The sequence below is a fragment of the Pan troglodytes genome, chromosome 17 (genome assembly GCF_028858775.2).
Source record: "Pan troglodytes isolate AG18354 chromosome 17, NHGRI_mPanTro3-v2.0_pri, whole genome shotgun sequence".
NCBI classification, from domain to species: Eukaryota; Metazoa; Chordata; class Mammalia; order Primates; family Hominidae; genus Pan; species Pan troglodytes.
Genome location: NC_072415.2, coordinates 46,587,603 through 46,602,770, shown reverse-complemented (window position 1 = coordinate 46,602,770; position 15,168 = coordinate 46,587,603). Strand labels below are relative to the sequence as shown.

General features: G+C 42.4%; 1 protein-coding gene across 3 annotated transcripts in view; it reads left to right on the top strand.

The window, feature by feature from the left end:
• TPGS2 (tubulin polyglutamylase complex subunit 2) overlaps window positions 1–10,969 on the top strand; it is a 41,946-nt gene extending 30,977 nt beyond the window's left edge. For 2 of the 3 annotated variants that reach the window (XM_001140586.8, XM_016933559.4), the window contains one exon: window positions 719–3,646. In XM_001140586.8, coding sequence (XP_001140586.1) covers window positions 719–964 — 246 coding nt within the window. In that variant the 3' untranslated portion in view covers window positions 965–3,646. Of the gene's footprint in view, window positions 1–718; window positions 3,647–10,679 lie in introns of those variants that run through there. The other variant, XM_009433912.4, reaches the window with a different exon arrangement.
• Window positions 10,970–15,168: the final 4,199 nt, after the last annotated feature.

Sequence of the window (15,168 nt, the reverse complement as noted above, 5' to 3'; positions counted from 1 at the left end):
CTGGAAAAACTTTTGACTAGAATGAGCTCATCTGGGCTCCTTCGTGGTGGTTTCTTGCAGCTATAAATTAGCAGCAAATTAGGAACTCAGCTCCAGCTCACCTTACTAAGTATGTATTCATCTAGTAGGCTTCATTTTCTTCAAATGTCACATAATTATAACAAACATTTATCTGGTCAACATTGAGAGGCGGCTGTGATTTAAAAGGTAAATAAATGTGGATGCCCTTTGCCCTCAGCTGCCTAAAAAAACAGTAGGAAACAGAACACCAACAAGATACAGCATCCCTCAGCAGAGGCCCACACTGGCCTCTGTCTCCTGCCTTTCCTGGGGGAATGGTGCTGCCACAATCCACCTGATGGGGAGTAGCTGGTTTGAGGGCAGAACAATAGACGCTGTCCTCTAGTGCTTTGGGATCTAGCATCCCAGGCTCAGGACTCACTAAATCAGAAGGAGGTGTGCTCAGATTCTTAGTTTTCATACTGCATTTATCTTAAAGGTCCTGAGACCTCATAAAGCAGTGTGTCTATCTTACCAGAGGTTGATGGGATCTGTTATCACCTCCACTTAAAGGAAGAGCAAATAGATTTTTAGGCAGTTTTTCATGAAAATGTACCTCTGCCTCCTGTTCCCAGCTCTCCTGCATCCCCCAAAAAGAGCACACAGAATGGCATTTTTCCTTTGAATTGTGACTTTGTCTTCCAATTCTGCCTTACAGCAATGGTTCAGCATGTATAAACCTATCACCTACAACACAAACCTGCTCACAGAAGAGACCGACTCCTTTGTGAATAAGCTAGATCCCAGCAAAGTGTTTAAGAGCAAGAACAAGATCGTAATCCCAAAAAAGAAAGGGCCTGTGCAGCCTGCAGGTGGCCAGAAAGGGCCCTCAGGACCCTCCGGTCCCTCCACTTCCTCCACTTCTAAATCCTCCTCTGGCTCTGGAAACCCCACCCGGAAGTGAGCACCCCTCCCTCCAACTCCCTACCAGCTCCAGAGTGGTGGTTTCCATGTACAGATGACCCTAGGGGTGACCTCCAGTTTTGCGTGTGGACCATAGGCCTCTTTCTAGTTGAATGACCAAAATTGTAAGCCTTTTAGTCCCACCGACATTAGCCAGGCTCGTAGTGAGGCCTCCACAGCAGGTTGTGCTGTCCCCTGCCTCTAGAAGCAATGGGGAATTTAGAATCTTGTGTAAGTGCCCAAATAAGTCTAATGAGTGCTTTCCTCTTCTTCAACACTCAACCCTCAATCCCTTAGCACTGATTAGAGAGGTCCCCCAAAGAAACCACTGGTTTTGACCCTTGAAGCATTAGAACTGCATCGTTCATTCAGGAGCCACTAGTCACATATGACTATTTAAATTTAAAGTAAATTGTATGAAAAATTCATTTCTTCAATTGCATTAGCCACATTTTGAGTATTCATGTGGCTGGTAGATTCTGTATTAGCACAAAGATATGGAACATTTCCATCACCACAGAAAGTTATGTTGGACAGCACTGCATTAGAATATTTTCATACTGCTCTTCCTCAATTAATTTTTGTTGTTAAATAATGTTGATGTCTTCATTGGATGGGTCATAATGTTCCATGAAACCTCTCAAGTACACAATTGTATGTTCTTTGTATCCCTTACCACAAATATCTCGCTCTGCTCATTTCTTTTGTAGCTTCCTATAAAGTTTGTCTTCCTCACCAGTTTCCAGTGAAGTTTCTTGCTTCCAGTTTTGTGTTATGATGTTTGTACACGTTCCACAATTATCTTCCTTATTAACTTTTTAAAGAAGGTGTACTTCTGCTATACTTTATTCTTACCATTTAAAAACAAAAAATTCCCAAACATTGTTTTGCACAACTCTTCATAAAGAAAGAGTTTTAATGGTGCCAGTCACTGTTAACAGAAGCTTTCCACCTGCTCTGCCTGCCTCTTCACAGCTCTGAGTTGTCCAGTCTCACTTTGCCTGGTCCCTGGCCATCCTTAGGACAAGCAGTCTCCTGCTTAGAACAGGGTGGGCTTCCAAGAGTTCCTTTGGAAGCAAGTTGCCTGTAATTCAGAAGTCATTTTCCCATTGACATATGGGGGAACCTCTAGCCCACATATGCTTAATATTTGACACAAGATAAATCTGACATACCTACTACAGTTAATGAAATTTTTACAGAGAAGGTTGCTCAGATTTTCAATTAGGAATGCCTATTTATTTATTTCCTCCCTCTACAGTCCTGGCTGTGGGCAGAAGCAAGGCCTTCACCCTGCTTCCCAAACAGGGAAAGTGGGGAGTCACCCACCTAGCCCCAAGTTCTTTGGGTGGCTGCAGTTTTTGTACGGAAGTCCCAGAGGTTAGAGAATTAGGAGTTTTGAGGAATGAGGTGCAGGGGCATCTACCATCTGCACACTTCAGTCCCAGCTGGCTCACTCTCTTTCCTGACTTCTCTCTACCCCGGTGATTGGCCAGACTTCCTTCCTTTGCACTGTCTACCTGCTAATCGACCCAGGGTTTCCTTCTTCCAAACCCACTGGGGAACTAAGAGCAGTCCACAGGATTCTCCACATGCACTTTTGCTCTGAAACATGTTTATTTTGATTGTTGACAATAGTGATAGATATTCATGAGAAAGCGCCTTCGATATCTCCTCCACCTACCACTTTCCATAGCCCCTGAGGAAAACCAAGGTGAAGAGTTAGCCTTCAAGGATCAGGGCAAGCTCTAACTGGCTGCTTCCCCCATATTTGTAATAGTTCAAAAAGTCTTGAAATATCAGCGCTTAAAAGTCTTTGGGAGCATAAACTGAGCTTCGTATTAACAGCTTCTTCATTTGCTTTAAAATAGCGAGACCTCTTACCTTTTCAATCCCAAAACTAACCACTTATAATTCAGTGTGGTCATTTAAACGTGTGTGTGTGTGTGTGTGTTTTAACCATAACATGACTGTCACATATTCTCTAGGAGACATTTTGGCCCTTTTAATTGTTTAGGTTATTATACTTCAAGGATTTATAAATGTGCAACAATTCATGGAGTGGCAGAAAAGGATATAGAGAGACCAAGTTGTTGAGGACAATAGCTGGAGTTTAGTCTTCCAGAAGTATTTTTCTTGCCAGAATTGATCAAAGGAAGAGCCAACGGCACTGGATAGGAGATTCTAGCATTTGGCTGCTTCTCCAAGACAAGCGAGGTTAGAAGGGAGTTGAGAAGTTATGTCATCTTCCACTGCAGCAGATACCCCTTTTTTAGTACTTGGGGATCCCCCGAATCACAGCATTTCTAAATCAGCCCTGGATTCCACAAGTGAAGCAGCGGAGGAACCAGGAGGTCAGCGGTGCCACTCAAATCTGTGGCAATCAAGTGGGAGTTCTCAAAAGGCTATCAAAGGAAGGGGGTTATGATAAGGAAAGGCTCAAGACCTGCCTCAGAAGGAGTGAGCAGGGAAGAGCAGGACTGACTCCACGCAATGCAGGATCCAGTACAAAATGAAGATGTGAGGCTTTTGTGCAAACAGCAGGAAAACATTACCTTTACAGGTACTAAAATGTAATGTTTTTCCTTTCTTCCATAGTGTCTTTCTCAACTTGTTATGGCTGTGTTTTTTATTTGCTACTTAATGCTGTTCTAACTAACTAAAAACTTAAATGTTAAACTCCTATCATGCATTTTACTATTCATCTTTATATTGTGCAATTCCAGTTTTAAATGAAAATATGAGCATTTGGCCAGGCACGGTGGCTCACGCCTGTGATCCCAGCACTTTGGAAGGCTGAGGCTGGTGGATCACGAGGTCAGGAGATCAAGACCATCCTGGCTAACACAGTGAAACCCCATCTCTACTAAAAATACAAAAAAAAAAATTAGCCGGGCGTGGTGGCGGGCGCCTGTAGTCCCAGCTACTCGGGCGGCTGAGGCAGAAGAATGGCGTGAACCCGGGAGGCAGAGCTTGCAGTGAGCCGAGATCATACCACTGTATTCCAGCCTGGACGACAGAGCACGACTCTGTCTCAAAGAAAAAAAAAAAAGAAAAAGAAAATATGAGCATTTACTCATGCAGAATCACCAAAATTACACAATTTGTATTTTATAGCTTATGTTTACATACTGTATGCATATGTATTTCATTCTTGCCACAACAGTAGAAACACTGTACAAAACTAACTCAACTGTTACTGTTTCACTTCTTAGTATTTCCAGCATAAGTGGTTGGCTAACACAGGAATGTATATGAGTAAAAAAGGATATGATAGGGCTCCTTGGTCATTCATGTTTCTTAGAATGCCATTGCCTTCTTTCTGTGTTTGAAGCCAGTCTGGTTCGGATGGGAAGTGCAGCCTGTTGGGGCTCTCAGCATCCCCCACTTACTCAGTTGTAGATATAAGATGCTTACTTTGTACTCACTTTGAATCTCTTCGAGCTCTGACACATCATGGGTCCAATGGAGTTCTCTGCTCACAGGGGATCACAAAGGCTACATGTGAATGGGGCGGTAAGGAACACTGGATATATGTTGCACATGTCTCCTCCGCTCATGCATATATTCTGTTGTCCCATCAGACTTCACTTACAGAACACAGGTTCAAAGATAAAATACTGCCAGAAGAGCACTAAACTAAGTGTGAGGCCCTTCTGAGTATGGGCCCTGTGTGACTGCACAGGTGACCCACCCATGAAGCTGGCCCTGGTAAAGGAGGAGGGGAGCGCTTCTGGCAAACGACCCAACAACAGGAGGTTAAGTGGGTTAAATTGGGAAAAAACACCCAGGAAATTTATGTTTTGAAACTAAAGCAATTAAAATGGAAATGGGCTATATTACAAATCAACTGCCCAGGAAAAAGACATTATGCTGGAGTCACAAAATGAGAATAAATGGCAGAATGCCTCATGATGCATCTATGTAGTTAAGATTGTACATAAAGTGCTACATCATCATGCTGCTTGCAGGGAAGTAACCAAGCCAAAGATAGGAATGAAAAGGGGCAGCCTGCACCTGATAATCCACAGAATCTAGCCCTTAAAGCTGACATGCACCAATGCCACTAGAATCATGTGTAGAAAGTAAGATACCCAGATCCCCCTCCAGACATACTAAATCAAAATTGCCAGGAAAGGTTCCAGCCATCAAGATTTTTAATCAACTGAAGTGGTGACAATGATGCTCACCAAATCTGAAATTTGTTACTTAATGGGTCTGGGTGGTTTTGCTTTTATTGCATGGAGAATAATTCAAAATCTGTTTTTATTCCAGTAAAGCATATATAATGACTAGAATAGAAGGACCAAGGGACCTTTTTAGTTTCAGCATAAATGCATGTATTTTTCTACACCTTTTATTATGGAGAGTTTTTAACATTTACGAAGATAGAAGAGCATAATGAATCCCCATGTATCCATCATCCAGGTTCATCAATTGTCAACTCATGACCAGGCATGCCGTAGGTAGACCCATATTTACTCCTTCAGTTTTGTTTAAATAATTCTATTCAATTTATCTATTGGTTTTTACACTACACTGCTTTATGTTTTAGCAATTGCTCTAAAGATTATAACTTTTTTCTGTCCAATAGCCATTCACAGAGTCCCTGGTAGCTATATTTGTCTAGTAAAGTCTGGCCCCTTCATTACAGTTAATTGGACACGAAGTGGATTTCCAATTCAAGTTGACTGTGCTCTTACCCTTGGGATCTTGAGATGAATTTCCCTATGTTTTTTTTTGTTTTGTTTTGTTTTGTTTTTTGAGACAGGGTCTCACTCTGTTGCCCAGGCTGGAGTGCAGTGGCACAATCATGGCTCACTGCAGCCTTGACTTCCTGGGCACAAGCAATCCTCCCACCTCAGTTTCTCAAGTACCTGGGACCAGAGGCACACACCACCTGGTTAATATTTTTATCATTATTTATAGAGATGCAGTCTCCCTATGTTGCCTAGACTTGTCTTGAATTCCTGGGCTCAAGCAATCCTCCCACCTCAGCCTCCCAAAGTGCTGGGATTAGAGGCATGAGCCACCACACCGAGCCAGATATCCTTCTTTGGCTTAAGCAACCCAGACTGGATTCTGTTTTTCCAGCCATGCATTCTCTTGTTAACACACATGGCTTCCATTATGGAGTTAATTGTGGCCATTAAAAAAGCTAATATATAGTTGAGAATTCAGAAAGGTTAGCTCCTCTTTTGCCCCTTTGTTTCCAGCCATTGACTTTCTATATTACCTATCTTGCCCTGCTCTCCTGAGCCACTCTCTCTCTCCAAAACTCCAGTTTGGTCTCCTCCTGTGCTGTTACACCTAGAGTTTCCTCCCAAGGTCCAGCTCCAGTCCACCTCCACCTCAGGGTTCTGGGAAGCCCTAGCCCACAAGGAGAACCCTCCTTGAGGTGAAGTGCTTCATGCCAGTACCACTCAATTAACTTTTGGTCACCTTGCCTGTGTCCTCTGTGTCTTCAGTGTCGAGATGGTATATTAATCCATTCTCACATAGCTATAAAGAACTACCTAAAGCTGGGTAATTTATAAAGAAGAGAGATTTAACTGACTTGAAGTTCTGCAGGCTGTACAAGAAGCATAGCTGGGGAGGCCTCAGGAAACTTACAATCATGGCTGAAGAGGAAGGGGAAGGGGAAGCAGGCACATCTTACATGGCTGGAGGAGGAGGAAGAGAGTGAAGGGGGAGGGCTACACACTAGTAAGCAACCAGATCTCATGAGAACTCACTATCACAAGAATGGCAAGGTGGAAATCACCCCCATGATTCAATCAATCACCTCCCACAAGGCCCCTCCTCCAACATTGGGGATTACAATTCGACATGAGATTTGGGCAGGGACACAAATCCAGACCACATCAGATGGGGACTTCATGTTACTCTGGAAAATCCATTGCTACTTAGTATGGAACCCCATGAAATATTAATAAACCTAAAATCAGTTAATACATAATCTTGTGCTAAATCAAGAACTGCTTCATACTTCAGGATAGACCAGTAGGAACAGACAACAAGCAAAATTGAGAAAAAAGTAAAAATGCTGTTAATTTAAATGTTTATGCAAATTATGAAAAGACAGTCACTACTTTATTTTAAAGGCAGCATACCTAAGGTCAGCCCACAGACCATCCCTGTCATAAAACTGCCATAATGCAAGATGTTAGCCATGTTCCAATGTCTTGGCATCCAAACATTGTCTCCCAGACTGCCTCTTGCCACTTACTAGCTGTGGCTCAAAACTCTTATCTGACAGTGTACCTTTGTGGTTCTGAAAATGGGATCTTTGTAAACTCACATCCTTATGTTTCCTATAGCTCTTAGCACCCAGGCCTTGTCCAATACCATCCTTGATAAATGTAGCGAGCATTATGAAAGAAACCATCTCTCTGGATGCTTTCAGTATCCAACCAACTACATAATCTCACATGGATAAAATCTTTTGTGAACAGGATTCCCAGGTGATAAGGGTGAAGAGCAGTAGTGAAGACCAACCAGAGGGTGACATGGTGAAAACACATACCACCACCACAAGAACTGAAATGCTGCTTTTTAAAGCATTATTGTAAGGTGGATTTAGCTGTTAAACAGGTGTGTTCTGCCATGGCATGTATTGTAATCACAGGGTTATACTCACAGGTCTGATGTGGACTCGGCTGAGGAGAGATTGTATCTTCTAGGTGGGATATGTCAAGAGAGAAGAGTGTATATTTGATAGTATTGACTTCACATAGAATTCTCCTTTGTGGACAAGAATTCCCAAGACTCAGAGCACAATGTAGACATAGTGTATTAGTCCATTTTCACGCTGCTGATAAAGACATACCCAAGACTGGGTAATTTTTTTAAGAAAAAGGTTTAATGGACTCACAGTTTCACGTGGCTGGAGAGGCCTCACAATCATGGCAGAAGGCGAAAGGCACATCTTACATGGTGGCAGGCAAAGAGAGAATGAGAGCCAGGTGAAAGGGGAAACCCCCTTATAAAATCAGCCTATCTTGTGAGACTTATTAACTACCACGAGAACAGTAGGGTGGAAACCACCCCCATGATTCAGTTATCTCCCACTGGGTCCCTCCCACAACATACGGGAATTATGGGAGCTACAATTCAAGATGAGATTTGGGTAGGGACACAGCCAAACCATATCACATAGTTTCTTAGACACTGTTTGATCTTCTTGATGGAGGAAACTGCAGTCCAAAGCAATTTTATACAAAACTAAATTTAACATAAAAACTTCCTGTGTACAAAATGAATAAACAGCAACAAAGTACATATAAAGGTATATTCTCTCAGACCTGTGCTAATACATAGCCATAAACTAAAATAAAAATTTTAAATTCATTCCTCAATCTCCAGCCAAATTTCAAGTATTCAGTAATCACATATGTCTAGTGGCTACCATATTAGTTATATATAGAACATTTCCATCATCACAGAACGTTCCACTGGGCAGCCCTAGTTAGAGCAAGCATGGCTTGTTTTATATTATAATTTTCAGAATAATTCTGGTGAAAAGCCATTTTATACTATGCTATAGTCAACAAAGAATAAGGATATTTACCTAATCTTAAGACTTTTTTTTTAACCTAAAACACAACATCCTTTTCTACTTTACATATTACTTTTGCAGCCATGGCTCATAGGAAAAGCCAAGGATGAGTTAGCCTGCTGCTACCCATTTTAGCTGCAGAGTGGGCTGTGCAGGTTCTGAGCTTTCCCCATGTGATGATAGTCAAAGACCCCAAGGCAGCCCCAGCCTCTCTAGGTCTCTGCACAGTCTCCAGTGTGGAAAGCTGTGGGAAAGGAAGGAGCAGGTTCTAGGTCTTCGGGATTTTCTGCAACTTAAAGCAGCTCATCTCCTTTGCCCTCCTAGGGAGCAGGGGGGCCTAGCTTTGGGATCGTCCTCCTAGCCTCAGAAATAATTGTTCAAGAAATAACATTTCTCACACAAAGGATAAATGTTTGAGAGGATGGATACCCCATCTTCCATGATTTGATTATTACACATTGCATGCCTGTATCAAAAATCTCATATATACACCTACTATGTACCCACAAAAATTTAAAATTTAAAATTAAACAAAACAAAACAAAACATGTTTTGAGGTAACTGGTACTCCTCTGAAGACCAGCTAGGTTAATCTTTCTTCCACAGCATAAAGACTAGAATAGAATATGTCCCTAGGGCAGGGGCATAAACAGCCTGAACATAGTTGAGTGTAAAGGAGAAACCCCATCCCTCAAGCAAAAGCTTCAAGTATGGAACACACTAAAGACAAGATTAAACCTCTGGAAAAACAGTTCACCTTTACCAAGGCCCCAGCGCCCAGCTTTATACTTTTCAACTTTATTTTGAAAACGAGGCCATCTCATGGGACAGAGACGGTGATATGGATGGTACTTGAGGGTTTGTGTTTAAGTGCCTGGTGGTTCCAGGCCACATCTGCTACCACAGGTGGTTCTAGACCCTGGCTACGCAGGTTCTGGGACATGGTGTTGGGGCTCTAGAATGTATGTTTCTTGAGCAACTCAGTGTTCATCAGAAAAACTCAATTTTCCTTTGAAAATTAGATTCTAAAATAGATGGCTGTGGCCTTAATAACTATCTTCACAAATCATGTTTTTAGGCCATTAAAAAATGGTAATCTGTCTTCAATATAATATCAGAAACAGAATTCAAGCACAAGACAAATTCAAAAATCTGTCTTACATTTGTTCACAAACACAAGTCCATATAGTTTAACCCAACAGTGAACTTCTATATGTGTGTGTATACACACACAGATAGATTGACCAATAGATAGATAGATAGGTTTAGAAAGTTCTAAATTACCACAACCCTTAGAATTTCAGGCAATTTTTTCTTCCAAAGACATAAATGTTATTTTTTCATACCACCTGCTGACAGAGGGATAGCTAGCTGGATTAGAGTTCATTTCCTTCTATTGAGGCGGCATTTCTGAGGATGTGTTGCATCTCTGTGAATGAGCTCCTTTAATTCTCACAACATTCCTAATCGCATGCCTAATCATCTAAGCCAAGAAAGCCTCTGAAGTTGACTGAATTGCTCTATTCTGTAGCCAGTTTACCACCTGCTGCTGTGTGCTGAGTTCCAGTAAAATCACCTTGTCTAAATAAGTGTATCATCAAGGATCCCTCTTTTCAGGGACTGGATAAAATGGCTACAAGAACTGTCCCAGGCAGCCAGCTCTTCCTGTATAAATACCACGTTTTTATTCAGTTCTTATTTGAAAATTGCGATTTAAAAAACTATAATTATTCCCTTGGGTACATGACAAGTGTTTTTTTGGAAAAGCAACCTTATTTCCTAGCCCATTGCCCTGCCCAAAAGCATCTGGCTGTTCCCCAGTGGGATCGCTCTCCCCAAAGAGCAGTGAGGGCTTAAAAGCATTTTTGGGCAGATACTATTAGGGGCGAAGTCTCTCTCTGAAGGGAAACAAAATTTCTGGTTAGTTTTCTGAAAGAGAAAAAGCCAAACCCTCTGCTTAGCTGGGCCAACTGAATAGTCCACATACTGCAGTGACCTCTCATAGTTCAGGAAAACTGCTGCTGACACAGAGGAACACAAGGCCCCCTATTACCTTGTGGCTCATTTAATGTGCTACCTGTAACATGCTATGCATGCCTCTGGAATATCTTTAAATTCTGAACCAAGACCCATGTATTCCTATTTCCACCTGCACCAGATAACTTATAATATCAAAATGAATAGAAGAAAATGTGTTCACTGGAAACTGGCTGTTGAGCCCCTCCAATGGGAGCTGAGGAGCTGTGTCTCTGCAGGCATGGGGACTGGCCACAAGCAAAGAGTCAGCAGCATGAAGCCCCGGAGCTGCAGCATGTGCAGCAGGCGCCAATCCAACAGCATGGGAACAACAGTGTCACAATCATTCCTCAGTTATGGCAAGAATGTGCTATTTTTCACTGTTAGGTGTTGCTTCTGAGAACTACAAATAAAACTCTCCAACCAAGTGAACAGACTCTCTGCTGGCCAAGGGGACTCCAGAGAACCTTACAAACTGAGTTTCTGACCATAACAGGATGGGAGGTCAGACACACCTCATCATACCCCCTCCCTTTTGTGGTTTTAGACACAACAACTGATCAGCATTGATATTAAAAGAGAGATCATAAGACTGATGGAACAACTTTGTGACAATAAGATACCAAATAATAAACAGGACCTAAAGCCATGTCAGCCAAGGGTTAAGTCATGCACCCCTCCCTACACTTAAAGAATAAAACAATTGGCCGGGCACAGTGGCTCAGGCCTGTAATCGCAGCACTTTGGGAGGCCGAGGCGGGTGGATCACAAGGTCAGGAGATCGAGACCATCCTGGCTAACATGGTGAAACCCCATCTCTACTAAAAATACAAAAAAATTAGCCAGGCGTGGTGGCAGGCACCCGTAGTCCCAGCTAGGAGGCTGAGGCAGGAGAATGGCGTGAACCTGGGAGGCAGAGGTTACAGTGAACCGAGATTGCGCCACTGCATTCCAGCCTGGGTGACAGAACACCACCAGACGCTAACTGATCCCTTATTCTATCAGCCATAACCATGCTTTGATTGGACAAGACATTTATTTCTGTAACTTTCTCCTGGTAAAAGACCACCAACCATGGACTGGTTCCGGTCAGTTTCACAGAGGCTGCACACTTGAGTGCCTTCCTGTCTCTGCTTCACCTTTTGATGTATAGGGCTTAATGGTAATACATTTAAAAGTCTCCACCCCTAAGAGAACATGAGCCATATGTAACACGTTTTTTCAGTACACATGCGTTAGGACCACCTTCATAAATATTCATAGCTTCTCCTGTAACTGTTGAGTATGTATACTTGGCCAACCCATTCAGCATAAATCCCTGTTCTACCCTCCTGTCCCTCAAAGTGCCTGTCTTTTGGTTGACCCTTTATAAGAAATAGTTTCCTCTCCAGAGTTACAGATCCTATGATTTTTTTGTTGACACTTCTAATTATCCAGCCTATATAATTTTCCTATACATATAATGCTGTAGTTTTAAATGACAAAACATTCTGGAATCATTGTCACTAATCCAGTAATTAGGAACAGTCTCTACTGTCAACAACTGAACTGTGTTTGAACTACAAATTCCCCAAAATCCTAAATCTTAACTTCCTCAAGTGGATCATCTTAAACAAAAATTATTCTTAAAGACAATAGTGCTCATTAGGAGAATAAAATGGGCTTGGCCCTCCCTTGAGAAAGTATCAGCAATCCAAATAACCTCTCACCATATCCATTCACCAATCAGAGTGGGAAATGACTCTATCATCAAAGCTCAAAAAAAGATGGTGCACTTCTGAACCTTTCCGATTGGTGCTGAACCTACATACATGGATGAATGAATGGGTGGATGTGGGATGGATTACCAGTTATGTATAATTGATGAGAAATTTGTACATGACTGCCAACCTTGAACAAAATTTTCAGCGTTCAGGAAATTTTTTTTTGAGAGAGAGTTTCACTCGTTACCCAGGCTGGAGTGCAATGGCGCGATCTCGGCTCACTGCAACCTCTGCCTCCCTGGTTCAAGTGATTCTCCTGTCTCAGCCTCCTGAGTAGCTGGGATTACAGGTGCATGCCACCAAGCCCAGCTAATTTTTGTATTTTTAGTAGATATGGGGTTTCATCATATTGTTCAGGCTGGTCTCCAACTCCTGAGCTCAGGTGATCTGCCCACCTTGGCCTCCCAAAGTGCTGAGATTACAGGGCATGAGCCACCACGCCTGACCAGGAAAATTTTAAGGTACAGTGCTTCAACCCTGTACACGACTAGGCCTCCAGGAGTTTTCAACTTGGTCAAGGTAGGACTGGCTGGCTCCCCACCCCCAGGCCCACCCCAGTTCAGACTGGGCTGCATATTTTGTGCCCCAAAGCATAGCTGACTATTGATATTCAACTAGCAGCTGTCTTAAGGTTTCTAAAAGAACAAGAAAATAACCAGGAACTAGTGAGACAAGCCAGGATATATCACGTCTTATCTTCTGTCATTGGAGAGTTATTCAATGTGTCTCATCCTCAGTTTCTTTATATGAAAAATGAAAATGCAGAGTGGCTATAAGGATTCTATTAAATAATTATGAAGTGCTCACACAGAGATGGCTTCAATAAATAATATTTTAGCTATTTTTAGAAATCACTTAGAAAGTCCATTTTCCCTCCACAAATTGTCTAGCAAACACAACTGATTTTTCTACCAAATAGACCACCTTTTTTGACAAACTGAATGGTGCATTTTAATATCATATACCTTCACTGCATTTGCAAAGGCATTTCATCCCCTATCTTAGGCAATTTGGTATTATTTGTACTTATCTCTCTGATAAAATGATTTCTGATTTAAAAAATCTAGATATGGCTGCAGAGTGGTAGATGAATTAAAATTTTAATTTCAGTAGATGACTCCTTCCCAGGCCCCAGGAAAGGGCCCTAAGGGAAGGACCATGACTCTCCTTTTTCCCAGATGAATCCCAAGTGCCTGGCGCACAGTTACCTCCATAACGGGTGCGCGGTGCACATTTGGGATGGTTGTATCGTTTCTTAGAGGATACTGTGAGGAATCACCACAAGCTTGGTGGTTTATAACAACAGAAATTTATTTTATCATATTTCTGGAGGCTAGCAGTTCAACATTAGTTTTATTGAGCCAAAATCAAGGTGTCGAGCGGCTGTGCTATTCCTGGAGGCTCCAGGGCAGCACCTGTTCCTTGCCTTTTACAGCTCTTGGTGGCTGCCAGTGTTTCATGGTTTGTGGCCATGTCACTCCAATTTCGTCTGTCTTCACGTTGCCTTTAGTGTGTATCAAATCTCACTCTGCCTTTCTCTTATAAGGGACACTCATGACTGGGTTTAGAGAATACCCGGATGATCCAGGATAATCCCCATATATCAGGATCCTTAATTTAATCACATTTGCAAAGACCCTTCCTTAGAAGGTAACATTTCTAGGTTCCAGGGATTAGGACCTGCTACTGTTAGATGGCTGTCATTCAACCTGTTACAGTGGTATTTGGTGATACACCATCTTAGGTGTATCTATGAACACAGAAATAGTGGATTTGGGAGCCATGGACAATGTGGAGACCACTCACAGACCAGGAGCCTGGAAACTAAGTCTCCTACTCCTGGCCCCTGTTCTTCCCCCCTGCACTGTGTTAACAATGGACTTGGAAGAAAACGAATCTGGGTCATCAGCCCTCCAAGGCCCTGTGCACCCTCCCACTCCATCCCCAGATCATTAAGTTGTTTTTTAAACAGAAAGAAAAAAACCTTAATATTCCAAAGAAACCCAAATCCAGACACCTTTGAAAAGTGTTGCCTTTCTTTTCTGGCAGTTTTGTAATTTCAATACATACTAGGACATAAGTGCTAAGACACAGGGGCAAGAACACCTATGGTAATTACCAGGCAGATGAGGAATAGTATCTTACAAGTGTAAGGTACTATTCACTTTCATGCTTCTTGAAGGTCTTTTAGAAAAATTTAACATCCTGAATTAAAAATTGCTCATAGAGGCTGTCAGAATGAGTGGCATCAAGAGAGGGGAAACAAGCAACAGGAAACATCCTTTAGTTTCACTAAAAACTAATGAACCACTAAGTTTAACAACGCAAATTGATTTTTCTTATAGGCTCTTTTAGGCCTTTTTGATGGATCTAGTCCTCCGGTGGATTTAAATAAACCAAGAGGAAGAACAGGAATCCGGAGCAGAAGGTTCTAGAGCTCCTGGGACTTGCTGGCACACCCCGACTGCTCCTTGACATTTGTGGACAGGGCTCTGGGTTCACCTCTGTCCCAGCATGTCTGTCCTGCCACTGAGCTGGCAGGCATTTCTGTGGGTGAAGAAAAAAGAGAGAAGTGGCAAGAGCTGGCCCTTTATACCACTTCCGATGTTCCTCCCACGTTACTGGGCATTTTTCAAATGTTCATTTCATTTCCAAATGTTTAGTGAGGGACTCAATTGCTGCCGCCTCCTGGCTTTCAGGGCAGGCAAGGAAGCGGCAGAGATGTCTGGGCACACAGTGTGAAGGCAGCTTTGCTCAAACATGTCCTAGTTGATCAGTTACTTGATAGTGATTAAAAACCAGCTCTGCCTTGGGGAATTATTACTGGTTTTGCGAAGTTCTCAAAAACATCATCTTCAGTCTCTAACT